Source organism: Neltuma alba, unplaced genomic scaffold (assembly GCF_004799145.2).
Source record: "Neltuma alba isolate B1F8T4 unplaced genomic scaffold, ASM479914v2 tig00012161_pilon, whole genome shotgun sequence".
Taxonomy (NCBI): domain Eukaryota; kingdom Viridiplantae; phylum Streptophyta; class Magnoliopsida; order Fabales; family Fabaceae; genus Neltuma; species Neltuma alba.
The window spans coordinates 210,679-223,681 of NW_021636708.1; the positions used below are offsets into that span (position 1 = coordinate 210,679).

Consider the following 13,003-nt stretch of genomic DNA (forward strand, 5'->3'; position numbering starts at 1 on the left):
ATTATGCGGGCACATTAAGATGAATCCCACTATCCCAGAACCTCCCTCCCGCGAGTTAAATGGAAAAATTATGCAAAAAATTGGTAAAAATACTAACGTGTTAATTATGTAATCCGGCTGCATCATAATAATATCCCATCACTCCTCCAACCACTTTAGATCGGCAACTCAAGGCGGCAGCAAAAATTTTTGTTTTCGTTAACTCCTGTTACTGTGGAAGAATCGTAGTGTGGTTGAAGGAACCATTTGGGGCGGGGGCGGATCTCCCTTCCTGGCCTGCCACGTGAGTTTCGATATTGCTTAGCGATGCAAACGGGAGGCTTGCTTGCAATCCAATCCAACATGCTCATAAGAGTCTAACCAGTTTGTGTCCCTATCTTAAACCTACCAAATTTGATCATTCTATCAAGTCGCTTCGCTTCTCCTGGAAATTGCCGTCCGCGACTGAAGAGAGAGCAGAGAAGAATCGGAGATGGCCGAAGAAAAAGATCCAACTTCTGTACCTCTCAGTCAAGCTGATAATGCGGCTACTGAGGATCCCGAAGATCCAGCCAAGTCCCCCCCTTCGTCTCCCAACTCATCTACCCGCAAGGTTTGTTTAATTCACCCACTTTTCCCTCTTCAAATTTCCTCTCTATTTTTTCTTATTTCCCCGTTGACTTGTTCATTGCCTGTATCTTTCGACTGCCGAAATTCCAAGGAGCCAGCGGCGTCGTTTGTATTCGGAATCATCTTTATCTGGGTTCGCTAACTGTTTCGGAAATACACTAGGGCACTCACGGCCCAGATTATATGCCTGTTCTCCAAATCCGCGATTTTGTTGCGGCTACGATGAGTTCAGACCAGCAGCACCGAAAATTGAACCATAGATATGCATTTTCTACATTTCAATAAGCAGTAGATTGAATTAACAAAAAACTGGGGCTTCCCATTGAACTTCAAAGGTGTGCTGGTGTCTTCTTCCAGAATGTCCATTTCACTTGCAGCATCGAAGACAATCTAATGAAAACTCATGTTATTATTACTTCGTGATTCTCTGACCAGAGATTAACGCTTTATATGATTGAACGCTGACAACTCCAGATGCATGTTTATTTTCTTGGCCCATCATCATTCCCGTTTTAGTCGGTCCGACTTTGGTAGATTGAGTGGACAAGCATTTCATATAATGCAAATATATCAGGTGCTCCACGCATTCTATAGGCCGATGTCTTTCGTTGGAAACTTGGAAGACAACGTTTCTGTGACGTGTCTGAAGGGGGTGGAGATTGAGGACCTTCATCTGTCAAAGAATAGCTGCTGAGAACCTGTCCCTTGTTTCCTTGGCGCTTAAGCTTTTCTTCTAGAGTAGAATTCACGGTGTTTGTAGGCCGATGGATTATCTATCATTGTTGTCTTGCTATTAAACTCTTGACTCTCTCTGTGCTCTTGCTTCAGGCCTGCTGCTTTGTCCTACAAAGTTGGGTCTCAAAGAAGTTTATGACTGGATGGTAACGCAATAAACTTACTGAGATGACTCACTGCTATCAGTATCATTGGCTTGTTAATCATTCTGAATTTTGAATTTGCAGTGTAGTTCTTTTTCCAGTTGCGGTTACCTTTTTCATAACATGGTGGTTTATCCAGTTTGTTGATGGTTTCTTCAGCCCATTATACTCCAGGCTTGGCTTTGACATATTTGGTGAGTTATTTATTTTTCCTTTGATTAACGATATCTCTAACTGATGCAACTGTCTTTCCGAAAATTTTTGCATAATCGAGAGGAATTTTTTTGTTCTATATGTTTAAACATAGCAAGTTAATTTAGAATAATGCATGACAATTCTATCTGAATGACAGAATGAGAAGACGATGAATTTAAATTATTGTTCCTCTCATTTTTTGTGTAGTGACAGTTGAATTGTAAAATTGGATTTAATGGTGACTGTTCTTTGTTGCCATACTGAAAAGAAATGGTCATTGTAATAATTTGCGAGTTACTTTTGCTGTGTGATGGAGTCAAGGGAAGAGTTAAGTTTGCTGACTAACCATTAATTACTTTTGTGCACGGTCTGATATATTTCTCTTTTTGTTTTCTATTACTGAATTGATTTTGGCCATTAGTGGTATGGATGGTATCCAAGGAAGTGTATCAACACCTAAAGGATGCATCTGTTAAATAAATATGTTTTGAGACAGGTTAACGCCCAGTTGTGCGTTGTGTAATAACTTGTCATTCTTTTGTACTCTTCTTATTTCTGTTCATTTGGTGATGTAGGAATAGTTCTTTGTCCTTGCTCTTCTGAATGTCGAGTTATAATTCAAAGGTTTTTCAATTTGTGGTGCAGGACTTGGTTTTGTTACATCTTTAGTTTTTGTATTTCTTGTTGGCGTTTTTGTTTCATCATGGATGGGTGCAACCGTCATCTGGGTTGGAGAATGGGTCATTAAGCGAATGCCTTTTGTCAGACATATCTACTCAGCATCCAAGCAGATTAGTGCTGCCATATCTCCAGGTATGCTCGCATGTGCAGTTGGAATTCACTCCCCTATCTCTCACCTATATTTGAGTTGTTACTAGCCTATATTGCTGATAGAGTGACCATTACTGAATATTGGTGGTGAGCCTGCGACTATTTGTTATGAAATTTTATCATCTTACAGATCAAAACACGACAGCATTCAAAGAGGTAGCAATTATTCGTCATCCACGTGTTGGCGAGTATGCTTTTGGCTTTATTACATCAACTGTCACCCTACAGGTATTCCTCATTCTCTCACTCTCTCTTAATCTATATGCCAGGCCCCATCATATTTAAATTGGACATTTGAGTTCCTGCTCTTTGGTTATGAAAAAGTTAACATGCATAGCTTTTGGTTTTATTGCTTTGATTGAGCTATATATTTAGTATGCATGTAATTTTGGTTGTCCGCACCCCCCTCCTGTACAATGAGTGGTCACCTCACCATTAGATCATATAGTTGAATGATCTTAAATAAGATGGCATTTGAAAAGAGGGGGGCCTAGTTATGTAATATAGGGTTGTCATTTGAAAAAGGAAAACATACTTGTTGGGGTGCAGTCTTCCATCATGGACAGACATACTAACGTGCTATATAAACACGTTTGTTTACGTCTAGTGCTTGCTATCTTGAGTCAGTAATACTTTATTTTACCATTGCTGTTTTAGTGTTCAAAAATCAAAACTTGGGGTTCCCTTTTAGCTCTTTATAGCCTAAATGGATTTCGTTGCTCTTTGTTTTTGGTGTCCATTTTGGTGCATAATCATTTTGATGGGTGGAAACCATTGTGATTTATCTGTTTTGTTTTGCAAATTTAACCTTTGGATTTATCTCTCTTTTTTCTTCTTTTCAGAAAGATAATGAAGATGAAGAGCTATGTAGTGTTTTTGTCCCTACAAACCATCTGTACATCGGCGACATTTTTCTGGTTAACTCCAAAGATATAATAAGACCAAATCTTTCCATTCGAGAAGGCATAGGTATGTTTTACATAACGTGATATATACAAGACATCCCACCCCATTTGATCTTTTGTTCTTGAACGAAGAATTGTTGGTAAATACAAATGCAAATTCTGTGATCCTTTTTAATTTTCTTAACTTCATAATTGTCATTCTCTTACCAGGGGAAAAAATTGTGGAAGATTGTATTTTTAAGTGATGTAATGAAGTCACACTTTGAAAATAATGTTTTTAAAGTTCTTAGGAGTCAAACACATTACTTGGCACATTCATCACTTACCCAATATCTTAATTGTGTGCAATGACAATCATATTGATGCTGATGCAGAAATAATTGTTTCTGGGGGAATGACCATGCCGCAAACGATCGCTCCTGTGCAAAGGGTTGGTCGAGTGAATGACAGAATCCCTATGAGCAGATTAGGTTAAAGGCCTTTTCAAGTCAAGGATACGTAGTCGATGTAAATGAGCATGGTTTTGTCTGATGTTACAGTTTGTGTTCAAATGGAAGTGACATAGAGCTTGAATCTTTATGGTGTGTATTGACTCATTTTTTCTTCACTCTTCCACCCCCTCTCGACATTGGACAGATGAACAAACTATGATAATTTAATTAAAGGCTCCATTTTAATGGTCATTGTGGAGTTATGCTCTTCTCCCCATTGTCAATTCGTGATTCGGTTCAGTCCAGAACACGACTTGTTCTCCAGTATTTTGGGTTCTTCTATCTAATTCAATGTTAGGGAAGTAGGGACTTCTACTGCAATGTGGTCAACATCACTTTCTGAGTTTTTAGTTTTTCTTCTCGATGGGAAGTAGCGACTAGTTTGGAAAAATGAGCCGGGTTTGGAGGGTGGTTCCGTTTATCCCACGTTTTTTTTTTCCCGTTAATGTTAATTCAATTATCGTTTTAAAATAAATGGTGCGAGTTTGTGGCGCAAGTTTTTTTTTTTTTTTGGGGGCGGGGGGGCTCTGGAATTTCTCTCATGGGTTGATGGGGTGAGTTTGGTTTTATTTGATAATTAAAGTTTATTTATTTTACGTAATTATGTCCTTTTTAAAATTCTTTACATGTTGACACGGATCTAAATTTAAATTGCCAAACTGGGGACTTCCCTTTGAAAAAGTATTTGAGAAATATGTTATGTTTTTATTTATCTTCTAAAAAACTGCGGACTTTGGATATTATAATTTAAATACAATTTAGTGAGCGAATAAAAGATTTTAGTTGATCACCCTTTGGAAGTTATCATAAAACTAGCGAAATGAAATAGCTTGTAGTTTTGGTTTTCCAGTTGGAGGAGTAAGAAGAGTGAGAAGATGGGGTAATCTGTAATGGTATTATGCATCTTTTTTTAAGGGTTAATTCAAACTTTGGTTTGTATTTATTTTAGTTTTAATCTTTCAAGTTTTAAATAATAGATTTTACTCTTTTAATTTTCTTTTTATCTATAACATTGGTTCTTATAATTCAATAAAAATTTAAACAATTTTTTCCTTTTACGAATAAAAAACCTGTGATTTGAAATTTGAGGAATTAAATCTAAAATAAAATTGTATTTGAATAGCTAAAAGCTTTATAACAATTTCCGAACTGATACTTTAAATGAAGATGAAATGGCTCAGGTTCGCATTTTAAACTAAAGAATGAAAGCTTTGGTGATATTTTATTTTAGTTTTCGCAAATACAATTTTCTTTCCTTGTTTCCCTGTTAAACCTAGTTGGATACTGCCCTTGTCTTCTGTTCTTTTAGAAAAATTCATTTATACTATCATCAAATGATATTATTGAAGGAAAAAAAAACATTTTTCTTCACATCATTCATGATTAACTCTGTGGGCAAATAAATATTACTACTTTCAATTCTTAATATAAGATCTCGTTTGAACTTTAACTTTTGTTTTAGTTTTAAGTATAAGATTTCAATTTACTTCGTTTATTATATTTATTCATTTTTAAAATAATTCTTCTAATAATGATAGTTTTAGCCAATAAACCTGATCAAAAAAGATATTTTAAGAAAGACAATACTAATTTATTATAAATAATTAACTTAACTAATTTTCTTAATATATTCAAATTAGTCAACTAGCTCTTATACTACCTTCGATCCTGAATATAAAATTAGTTGACTAATTTGAGTAGATTTAAGAAATAAGTTAAGTTGGTTATTTACAATAAATAGATATTGTCTTTATTAAAATATCCTTACTAATCAAACGTATTGGCTGGAATTACTATTATTATAAAAACTATCATAAAAAGAAATGGATAGATATGAGAGACAAAGTGGATTAGAGTCTTATATTTAAGACTAAAATAAAAGTTAAATAAGCTTTTATATTAAGAACAGGAGGTCATATAATATAATATAATTTAATTTAATTTACATAATTTATTTACATCAATTATAGCGATAAATTAAATGAGGAAAATGGTAAAAAAAGATGGTTGAAATAGAAAAATTATACAAAAGGATCAGTTTATAAAAATTGTTATCAAAACCTATACTATTATTATTAAAACCCATATTAATATTGTTATGGATCCTTATTTATAAATTTTTTATTTCGGCCGTTTTTTTGGGTCATTTTCTCAATTAAATTCCGGCGCGGTCATGTTTCGTGAAATTAGCAAAGCTGACAGCATATATTTTTGGGATATTTTTTGGTAATAAATTGAACACCATCCATCCAGACCCGCCAGACGCGCACATATTGCTGAAACGAAACATATAGATCAAAATTCACAGAGCGCGAGGCGACCAACCACAGCTCTTCTTCTTCCAATCCAAGACGAGCAAACCTCAAAACCCTGAAATCAATCACCTTGAAGCATTTACAGTTCTCAGCACACAGGGATTTTATATCATTTAAGCGGTCTATTCCTCGAGCTAAAATTTGCTTCGGGAATGAATTTGGAAGAACCAATGGACTTTGACGAATACGATTACCTGGAGAAGACAGTGGAGGAGCAGGAAGATCGAGATTCGAAGAAGAAGAAGAAGAAGATGAAGGAGAGCAGCGAGAAAGGTGAAAGGAGTTACAGAAAGCTCGAGGTAGATGAGAATCTGGATGGTGAGGAAAATAAGAGCAAGAAGACCAGAGGAGACGAGGAGAATGGGTCAAAGAAGGATCGTGATGACCGCGACAGAGAACGACCTGGCCGCGAAAAGGAGCGCCATAGGAGTGGCAAGGAGAGGGACGAGGAGGGAGAGCGAGAGAGGAGTAATAGAGAGAAGGAGAGAGACAAAGGGATGGATAAGGATAGGGAGAGGGATAGAGAAAGAAGAGACAAAGAGCGGGAGAGGGATGGAGAAAGAGGGAGGGAGAGGGACAAAGAGAGGGAAAGAGAACGGGTGAAAAGGGAGAAGGAGGAGAGAGAGAGGTTCAGGAGAAGCAGAAGTCGTTCTGATAGAGAGAGAGAGAGAGAACGAGAACCGGAAATTAGAGATAGCCGGTATTGGCCTTTACTGCATTCGCCTTGGTTGGCATATCTGCGTTATTTTATTTTTTGGTTGATTTTGTTCTTGTTAATTCTTGGGCGAGTAGTCCCTATGAATTGTGAGCATTATTCGCTATCGACCTGCTGAGCTAAGGACCTAAGTTAAACCATATGTTGCCGTTCCTGAATTTTATTTTTCCTACAGTTTGGTATGTGGTTGTGCTAAGCAAGCGTGTGTTGAATTTGTTTTGAAAAAAATAAAAAATGTATTTTCACATAAGCTAAACTGTGAAAGCTTGCTAATTAAAGCATATCCTTTACGAGACTAGATTGTGTCTGTTCATCCTCCCCGTTCAATACACAATCCTATGCTTTTTGCGACCCTGGTGCTTTGAATACCAAATTTATGCATTTAAGCCATGTTAATATTCTAATTACGATGTTCGCATAGCTGAAATATAAGCCTTCACCCTGGTAACTGAGTAGGATGTATATGTCATACATAGCATTTTTAGTGTAGACTGTTGCAGCGCACTATCATAAATTAGTTGAGGTGTAGTATTTTGAGATTTCGCAGCATTCATAGTGGAGTTATGATGTGAAAATCCATTGTGATTGAGTTAGTGTTGCTTTTCTAGCTCAATATGATGCGTAGATATCGGGAGATCAATTGATGTTTTGGATTCCAATATCAACAAGGAACATTTAGAAGTGCTGCGGCAGAGATAACCTGAAATCCATTGGAAGACCAAGTCTCCATTTGGATTCTAATATTAGGAATGTGGATTTGGAAATTATGGCTATATATGATTCTATATGGATGTCAAATTAAAATGAGATGAACTTTTCTGTACCTTTATTCCTTATAGCTGAATTTTTCACTTGTGCTGTAGGAGATTCCGAGACAAGAAAGAGGCTGCGGAGCCTGAGGCGGATCCAGAAAGGGATCAGAGAACTGTTTTTGCTTACCAGGTTGATGATATTGACCTTTATATGTTTGTGTTTGAAATTTTGATTTGAGGTCTGATTGTTTTGGATCTTTTTAATTTGTTTCTGATGATTGCCACTTTACCATGTGATAATTGCAGATGCCCTTAAAGGCCACAGAGAGAGATGTTTATGAATTTTTTTCAAAATCTGGGAAGGTCAGTTGATTTTAAAATTTCCTGACTTTTGATGAAATGTTTAAGGTTGAGTTCTATGTTGCATTTGTTTCTTTTCCCAAGCAGACAGTGCTTTTGTTGTAATTGTTATTATCTTATATCTTGAGTTTACTAGATTGATGCTATTCAATTTATGACTCAGATTGAGCAGTCAAATATAACCGTGATAGATACATGTTCTTAAGAGACATTTGGTTGTTTTGCAGCCAATCCTCCTTTGTCTTCTGTTTTGACTAGCACAATTACTTTCTTATGTCTCACAATTTACACATCTGGTGAGTGGATGAGATAAATGATCGTACCTTGAACACATTAAGGTGTTTGCATGCTTAGGGTGATTTCTTACATCTTCCACCACCATGTGATAATTCCTCATTTGTGTGTTGTTCTAATTCTAATTCTAATGTTCCTTATTTTCAGGTGAGGGATGTCCGTCTCATCATGGATCGGAATTCAAGACGGTCTAAGGGAGTTGGGTATGTCCTTGATTACCTAATATTTCCTTATTTATATGCGTTTGCTATAGTGGTATTAATATATCAAATTCCAAGAATTTTGTTTAACTGTATTCTTAAATGGACTAGCATTGCGATAATGATGAGGGATGATGGGAATACCATGCACTCATGTTTAATCAATTCATGCTGCGTACCCAAGGTAGATGACATAATCCTGGTTTTCTTTTTGGTCCTTTTCCTAGTTTTCCTCCTCTACATATGCCTTACAGTGAGAGTTTCATTCTTATGTTAATGAGAATGTCCATTGTATTTCCACCCTCTATGAATTCAAAGTCTCCTATGCAAGCTGTTGGGTTATTTTTAATATGTTTGAGGGTCATGTATTTGTAGGAGATTTTATAGTCTTCTATTTCCTTTTTAATTTTGAAGGAAGGTGATGGATGGTGAGCGTCTAGAAGAGATGCTTGGGTTTGGTGATTTGGTGTTATTTAATTTTTGGTATTAGTTGATGGGTGATTTGCCATACTAGGCTAGTTTCTAGTTGGGGCCTTTTTCATGGGATAATTTGCACACTTGCACATATTTAAGCGAACTAGATGAGTATCTGGTTACCTTATTGCCTGATCCTCAATGACTATGGTTCCTCTTTATTTATTCTCTTAATTAATTGTGTGTGATTTAATTTTATTTTTAACAGTGACATGCTAACCTTTTCTTCACATGAGTCAGATACATCAAAAGAAACTCAGCTTGAGCTGTCTGCACTAGAGTTTTTGTTTCCCTACACCTCTTTGCTGTATGCATTGTAAGTTTTGTTTGCAACCATTTGTACTTTGTAGTTCTGAAAACTTGATGCAAGTTCTTGATGAGGCTGCAGGTATATTGAATTTTATGATGCAATGTCAGTGCCAATGGCAATTGCTCTCTCTGGCCAGTTGCTTCTTGGACAACCTGTAATGGTCAAACCTTCAGAAGCTGAAAAGAACCTTGTTCAGCCTAATGCTTCCACTGGAGCTGCAGGTGTAGCGGGACCATATGGAGCAGTAGACAGGAAACTTTATGTGGGAAACCTTCATTTCAACATGACAGAGAGTCAGCTGAGGGAAGTATGTGGTTCTATTTCTGTCCTTGCTGTCTCACTCTTTGCAGTTCCACAGTAACTGTGGATTGGTGTCTATATATTTTTTAAAATTAAAGTCAATTCATTTTATTGTTTTTATTTGAAATCAATTTGTATATGTTTTTTCTATTATTCTTAATCATTCTTGTTTAAAATAGTTAGTATATAGTTCAAATATTACTTTAATGATCATTGATCATTGAACTGCTAACAAATTCCTTGAATGGTTCAATTATCGGTTTGGTTTAATACCTTGATTAAAATCAATTTTTTTAATTGTTGGTTCAGATTTTTGAGCCATTTGGTCCGGTGGAGCTTGTGCAACTCCCTACTGACTTGGAGACAGGACATTGCAAGGGTTTTGGCTTTGTTCAAGTGAGTTGCCTTGCATTGGTTTTCTTGAGAATGATGGTTTCCTGTGATACTGTTATTTATTTTGTTTGTGCCGATTCTTGAGCAGTTTGCTCATCTTGAGCATGCCAAAGCAGCCCAGAGTTTAAATGGAAAACTGGAGATTGCTGGTCGGGCTATCAAGGTAGATATGCTTCATTCCATGTCTATGCATATTTCTGGCTTATGTTAGTTTGCTTTTATTGGCAGTCACTTTGCTTGTCCTACTGCTCTCGACTAATGCTTTTTATTGTGCACAGATTTCATGTGTGACAGATCATGTTGGAAGCCAAGATACAAATGCGAAAACTGCAGACTTTGATGACGATGAAGGTGGATTGGTAAGTTGAGATAAGGAAAGTTTGTTTCCCAAAGATGAGTTATCAAATTCTTCATCTCATCATATAATATAACACTTATATTTAATATGAAGTTACTAAAAATTTAGCCTGGTTGGTTATTTTTTCAGGTTGTTAGAGGCATGATTGGCTGGAAGTTTCGTTTGTATCATAGTTCATCAATAACCATAACAATTCTAGCTATAAATATTGCAGACGGATGACAAGATCATTACTCTGTGATAGATAGGTGCATTGATGTATTAGTGCTTTTGAGCACTCTTACTCTCTTTTAGTTATAGTCAATAAATGCAGAAGACAGGATTAGTTCTTTGGTGTAACACCACAAATAAAGATGAACAAATATTCTGAGATGGAAAACTTGATTAATGACATGTTTTTCAAGATCCAATATAATTAGGTCAATATTGGGTAATTCCAATATTTCTTCTTTGGTCCGATTCAAATCAGACTATTTTTTATGCATCTTTTGCTTCTGTCCCCTTGTTGGCATTTCTCTTCTGTGTGAAAATGACATCTCTCTTCTATTTGAAAACCTCATTTCCGTTTTATTTGGGGTCCGGGGAGTGCTGCTTGTCATTTTCCTCCCTTTTTCGGTGATATGTTGATGTTGGTGAATTTTTTGCCTCGTACAATATCGTAACCTCTTCTCAACAGTACATCTCTGCTCACGAATTGTCTTCTTTATGCAGACCTTAAATGCTCAATCTAGAGCATTGCTTATGCAGAAGCTGGATCGATCTGGCATTGCCACAAGGTTTACTATAAGATTTCCTTTTTTTTTTCTGTCGTTTTTTTTTTGGTTTTCTTTTTTTTTTTTTTGGGGAGGGGGGGTGGTTGTTCTTGGGGTTCAACTTCTTCATTTGCTTGACAAATATTCTATATTGCACAGCATTGGAGGGTCCGCTGGTGTGCCCATTGTGAATGGGTCATTTCCTGCTCAACAGTCTGTTAGTTTGCCTAGTGCTCCTGGTTTAATGCCTACACCAACTCCCCCAACACAAATCGTGCCTTCCACTGTAGTGGAACCTGCGGGAAGCCCTAGCGAGTGTCTACTGTTGAAGAATATGTTTGATCCTACCACTGAGGTTTTTGACTAACTGATTAAATTTCTCCCACTGATGTTTCATTTTCTTAAGTACTCATATTGAATTTTACTGCAGACAGAACCAGATTTTGATATTGACATTAAGGAGGATGTAGAAGAGGAATGTTCTAAATTTGGCCGGGTGAAGCATATTTATGTGGACAAGTAAGTTAATGAATGTTTTTAATAGTCATCTGTGAATGGTCCTGAGTATTTCAATTTTATTGGCTTTTACACTTAGTGCATATGAGTTGCAATTTCCTGATTTATTTGTCTCCAATACAGAAGTGCAGGATTTGTGTATTTGCGGTTTGAATCAGTGGAAGCAGCAAGTGCTGCTCAACGAGCTATGCACATGAGATGGTTTGCACGCAGGTTGATTTCGGCTATTTTCATGGTAATTCATTTCATGTGTCGAGTTTTCTTCCTTTCTTTTATCTTCGGATTTGTTGGTTTTTATATGTGGGGATGTTTGCTTTATCTGTTTGGTGTCATGCTACAAAGGATTGAGGAATCCTTTGTAGAGGCTGATTAACGAGATGTCTACATTGCAGTCATCCTCTGCGGACTTTGATAGTCTTTTTATCATTTACCTATAGTTTTTGTACTTCTGCGGTTTCTTTTTGTTATATAGCAGCTACTCAATAACAAATAGGAATACTGTTAAAACAATTGGGCAGCCTTAGATGGTAGAAGTAAATCATGTTTAATTGGAGATGCCCATTTCATTAGTCATAGCTTCTGGTGTTAACATTACGAGTTACTAGCAGATGGACCCCGCAAGAATGCTGTAGTAAATATTCATTGTGTGTTGTTAGCTAACTTTTCGCATGGTTTAATCTGGTATTTTTAAAGAAATGGTTTGTGTTGTAGGAGCCCGGGCTATATGGAGCCAGGTTTAAACCGGAAGCTTGAAGACTGGACTCGCCGTGTTTGACGATAGCAGTCTCATGATTTGCTCATTAGTTTTCACAAATCGAGGTCCAATTCTATCGATTTTGATCGTTGAACAGTATCATGGATGGTGAGAGAAATTATCATGTCCAGATGGTGATGCTTATGATTTGTTGTGCCATCTTGCATCTCGGTGTAAAAACGTTGTGCGATGCCTTGTCGGCCTTTTTATATTCTTGGTTTATGTGTATGACGCAGAAGTGGTTTTATGTACATAGAGAGAGAATTTGCTGGACAGCCAACACATTTGCTTATCGAAGTGTGCTCTTTAACGATATTGCAATCCTCTTTAAGCAATTTTCTAGTATTAAGGTTATTGGAAACCCCTTTAATATTGTCTGATAATTGATTGCTCTGTTGAAATCATTAGTATGAAAATATAATGGTACTCTCTCCGTTCCTTATTATAAAAGACATTTGATGTTTATGGCATGTTTCTATATATAAGAGACACTTAAAAGTTGTCTTTATTTTTTTGTGTTGATTTCTTATTTTACTCATATTTATTGTCTCCAACTCATACTCTTTCTACTTCCTACTTCTCTTTCTTTTAATAATTTATC

The 13,003-nt window shown here is 36.4% G+C and overlaps 2 protein-coding genes across 5 annotated transcripts; both read left to right on the forward strand.

The window, feature by feature from the left end:
* Positions 1 to 211: 211 nt before the first annotated feature.
* LOC114723884 (protein LIKE COV 2) lies at positions 212 to 4,101 on the forward strand. Its single transcript, XM_028910127.1, has 7 exons — positions 212 to 592; positions 1,438 to 1,490; positions 1,572 to 1,681; positions 2,328 to 2,495; positions 2,644 to 2,741; positions 3,356 to 3,482; positions 3,793 to 4,101. The coding sequence occupies exons 1-7, from the start codon at positions 473 to 475 to the stop codon at positions 3,891 to 3,893; spliced, it is 777 nt and encodes a 258-aa protein (XP_028765960.1). The 5' UTR covers positions 212 to 472; the 3' UTR covers positions 3,894 to 4,101.
* Positions 4,102 to 6,197: 2,096 nt separating this feature from the next.
* On the forward strand, positions 6,198 to 12,772 carry LOC114723883 (RNA-binding protein 39). 4 transcript variants are annotated; one of them, XM_028910125.1, is made up of 13 exons: positions 6,198 to 6,924; positions 7,803 to 7,881; positions 7,998 to 8,054; positions 8,493 to 8,548; positions 9,408 to 9,636; positions 9,939 to 10,025; positions 10,111 to 10,185; positions 10,301 to 10,381; positions 11,092 to 11,156; positions 11,292 to 11,487; positions 11,563 to 11,651; positions 11,764 to 11,883; positions 12,360 to 12,772. In XM_028910125.1, exons 1-12 carry the CDS (start codon positions 6,377 to 6,379, stop codon positions 11,843 to 11,845), a joined length of 1,644 nt encoding a protein of 547 aa, XP_028765958.1. In that variant the 5' UTR covers positions 6,198 to 6,376; the 3' UTR covers positions 11,846 to 11,883; positions 12,360 to 12,772. The 4 variants fall into 4 exon arrangements, with proteins under 4 accessions (XP_028765958.1, XP_028765957.1, XP_028765956.1 ...); XM_028910124.1 differs by having other exon boundaries at positions 11,772 to 11,883; XM_028910123.1 differs by having other exon boundaries at positions 11,563 to 11,650; positions 11,768 to 11,883.
* The last annotated feature ends 231 nt before the right edge of the window (positions 12,773 to 13,003 follow it).